Below are 3507 nucleotides of genomic sequence, written 5' to 3'. Positions count from 1 at the left end.
CAGCAGTACAGTGAGTGCATAAAATCATACAGCCATGGATCAAATGCTTTAGTTAATGTTTAAATCAAACACCAGAATAGGACAAAAATGCAGAATGACATTTTAACATGAAAAAGGGTAAAAGCCAAAGGTAGCTCAGTGGATAAAGTACAATTCTCCTATATTATCTGGTTTATCTGATCAACCATATACACATAACAGGTATATGAATTAGGGACACATGAATATGTGCAATATGGGCAATACTCGTTTGATTAGGAAGAAATGCAAAACCATTCAAGTCTTTAAGCACCTTAAAATCGTTTTGAGATACTCTATTTTGACATTATAAATGTTACCATAATTGTCATTATTTCCATTATTTACTGTGGTTGCTTGTTGTCTTAGGTAAACCATGGAGGCTCAATTTGTGGGAGAGAGTAATGGTCTAACATTCTGGGTGGCCAGACCACAAGACTATGATGAGGTGATGGCCATATCACATGACATATACTATGGCAATGACTACCTACCACATCGCTATCACATCTGGATGACTGAACCTGATAGAGTGGTCGTAATTGGAAGGAGAGATGGGAGGCTGGTATGATGATTTTTATGTTTATAACCTTGACACACTTAAAAAGTACCCTAGTTTTTTTTTACTTAAAACTGCATAAAAATCCATTGTATTCTTACAGGAAAGAAGAAATATCATAAATGACTGCTATAGAAAGTGGCAAAAACAACAAAAGTAATATACATCGCTTTACTAGAAATAAAAACTCGCAAGATTTTATATTTTAGTTTAATTTAATCTTAAAGTTTCTTTTTATACATTAGAACCAGTTCTGACATCCCCCATCGATGTAGAAACTTAATAAATATAATGAAATAATGTTGAAAAACTTAAACCTTTAGCTTGAGTTATTTTGGTTTTATTATAAAAAGTATTAGTAAAACTAATTTTAGCCAAATCACCTTGATGCTTGATTTAAAAATTAAGGACTAATAAATCAAGAAGCATAACTATCTGAATGTGGTTGATTGTTCTTGGAACAACCTGCTGTAAGCAGAAGTATATTTTTTTGTGAAAGAGTTTAAATACTACATTTGTACACCTCAGAGGTGAAATATTTTCTTACATTCTTTGTGATATAAAATAACTACTCAAGTTTGATAAAAAATGTTGTAAAGCATGTAAACAATTCCCTAATATGTTTGCACATTTTAGAGTATGGGTGCAACACTAAAAACAATTAAAACCTAATTTTTAAATGTAACAAATAATATTTCGAAGTTCTTTAAAAGTGATTAATATGTGTTTGCCTGTAGGTGGCACTGGAATCTGGACTGGTGGTTGATGGGGGTCAAACAGTTGTGGTAGAGGGTTTAAGGGTTTGCCCCACTGAAAGAGGATGTGGCATAGCTGGAGTGATCCAGAAAGTGACTGACCGCTACATTAAACAGGTTTATCCAACTGTAACAACCAAGCGACTGACAAGAGGTGACATGCCAGAACCTGAAAAAATCTCAAAATTTACTTTCCTGGCTCGTCGGGTAAGTTAAACGTTTTCTTGGTTTAAATTGAAATCATTTAATATAAGGGTTTTAAATCTAGGAGCTAAACCAAGAGGGTGTTACAGGAGTAGTGCTACAATTCTGTTATTGTATAGTACAAACTACACACTAATACAATTCATTAAAATATATTTGCCATGCTTTAAAAAATCTGTCTTATGCCTACTGAAAGAGAATTTTAACTGAAATAAACTGAAACAGAACTACTAACAATGAACTTCATTCTGGTTGCTGCAACCTGCCTCGCAGTACTAAAGTCTGGAAAGTTTAAAAATGGGCATTTCCACTATTACATCAATAGAAAAGTTTAAAGCAACTAGAGATGTTAAGAATCTGCCTGGAAGAGGAATCATGTCTGTATTGAATACTGACTGCCTTAGCCAAAATTCTAAAATGGGCATTGTTTTGATCATTCATCTGTTACCCCAAGTCAAATAGCAATTCTGTGGGATGAGGCTAAAGGTAGAGTTCAAAGGCATTGAGCTGGGAAAGAATTCTGTATAGTATAGATTTTGTATAGATGTCTTATTAAGCATTATAGGAGAAGACTCTGAGCTGTTGTCTAAGCAAAGAGGCCAACTGTGGCACACAGAATTGAGACATTATTTTCTGATAAACAATATATGTTTTTGTTAATATTTATTAAATATTAAAATGAATAAAACAGCCCATTTTGGTTGTTGTCCAGTGGTTTGCCAGTAGCAATATATTTTAATGTGGTTTAATTTTGTGACATGACAGCCTTATTTATTGTTAGGTGTTATGATTGAATACAGCTCTTATAAATAGAGATAATTAATATGCAACAATAAAAAAAAGAAACAATTACCCTATGCGTTACTCTATGGGCAAAAACATGTCTGCCTTAAATTAGAAGCTGCTGGAATATGGGTGACTGTCCACAGTAAAAAAAAAATCAGTTGTACCAGAAGCTTTTAATTCTGGCAGACCAGTTGTTTTGTGGTTCTTGTATTACATCTAACCACCTGAACAAATCTTTCCCCATCATAAGGTGGCAGTTTGTTTTTTATTTAATCTTGGCAGGAGGCCACTGTTCCATTCTCTTTTCTAACCACATCTGTATGCCGTTTGTATATTTTTTGGCCCAGCATGTTTTATGTAGATTTTCTCTCACATGCTTTGTTTATTATCTCTCTATTAGGCTGTTCTGTCTTTACGTGGAAATGCTGAGAGTTTTAATGGATTTGTTCTGGGCCTGAAAGCAAAACTTGAGACCATGCAGAATTCAAATGGACCTACTACCATAACCCCCAGTGTCTGTGTTCTGAAGGACGGCCCTCAGCTCAAGGCCCTACTCCTGGAACCTGATCTTTCCTCTAGACTTCAACTTCCAGGAGGAGTCATTATGCAAGACTGGCAGCCTCTGAGGCCAATAGAAAGCAACCTGGAAATTCTAAAAAGACGAGACCTAACTTGGATGGTTGACTTTTCCAGTGACAAATCAAGTTTCATGAGCTTCCACACACCTCTGTACCCTATTCCATTTAATGGGGGCTCCCTGCGACTCAACATTGACATGTTTGGGGCGGATCTGTCTATAGCAAGGAGAGCACTTGTATGTCATTTGGAGCAGGTAGCTGGGGAGATTCAGGGCACTGTTACTGTTCATGTGTACATGTTCCAAGCTTTATGGGAGGGCATGAGCGATTTCTGTAAGGGGGATGAGGGGGTCAAACAATGTAGGGATTACTGGGAGCAAATCTTTCTGGAAATTGCAGTGCCATAGCTAGTTTAGATAAACAGAAAAAGAGTAAGATTGTCAGTGGCATCACAACTTGAATATAGTTCATTAATTAACTAACAAATTTATACACATTTTAATTAAGATATTCTATTTTGTATACTCAATCACTATTCTGAAGTTAACATGCCTAAACAAAACTGCAAATACTAAAAAAGCACTGCACTATAGAGCGCTGTCTATTT

The 3507-nt window shown here is 35.4% G+C and overlaps 1 protein-coding gene across 1 annotated transcript; it reads left to right on the top strand.

The window, feature by feature from the left end:
- Window positions 1-394: 394 nt before the first annotated feature.
- nat16l (N-acetyltransferase 16, like) lies at window positions 395-3307 on the top strand. Its single transcript, XM_062993564.1, has 3 exons — window positions 395-583; window positions 1315-1539; window positions 2723-3307. Exons 1-3 carry the CDS (start codon window positions 395-397, stop codon window positions 3305-3307), a joined length of 999 nt encoding a protein of 332 aa, XP_062849634.1.
- Window positions 3308-3507: the final 200 nt, after the last annotated feature.

Source organism: Trichomycterus rosablanca, chromosome 4 (assembly GCF_030014385.1).
Source record: "Trichomycterus rosablanca isolate fTriRos1 chromosome 4, fTriRos1.hap1, whole genome shotgun sequence".
Taxonomy (NCBI): Eukaryota; Metazoa; Chordata; class Actinopteri; order Siluriformes; family Trichomycteridae; genus Trichomycterus; species Trichomycterus rosablanca.
Note: the sequence above shows the minus strand (reverse complement) of the source record. Positions and strands in the feature narration are given on the sequence as shown.

Bases quoted from the DNA above. Each gene is read 5' to 3' on its own strand.
- nat16l (XM_062993564.1), top strand. From the start codon at position 395: ATGGAGGCTCAATTTGTGGGAGAGAGTAATGGTCTAACATTCTGGGTG. The intron at 584-1,314 runs GTATGATGATTT...GTTTGCCTGTAG, and splicing joins GAAGGAGAGATGGGAGGCTG to GTGGCACTGGAATCTGGACT. The intron at 1,540-2,722 runs GTAAGTTAAACG...TCTCTCTATTAG, and splicing joins TTACTTTCCTGGCTCGTCGG to GCTGTTCTGTCTTTACGTGG.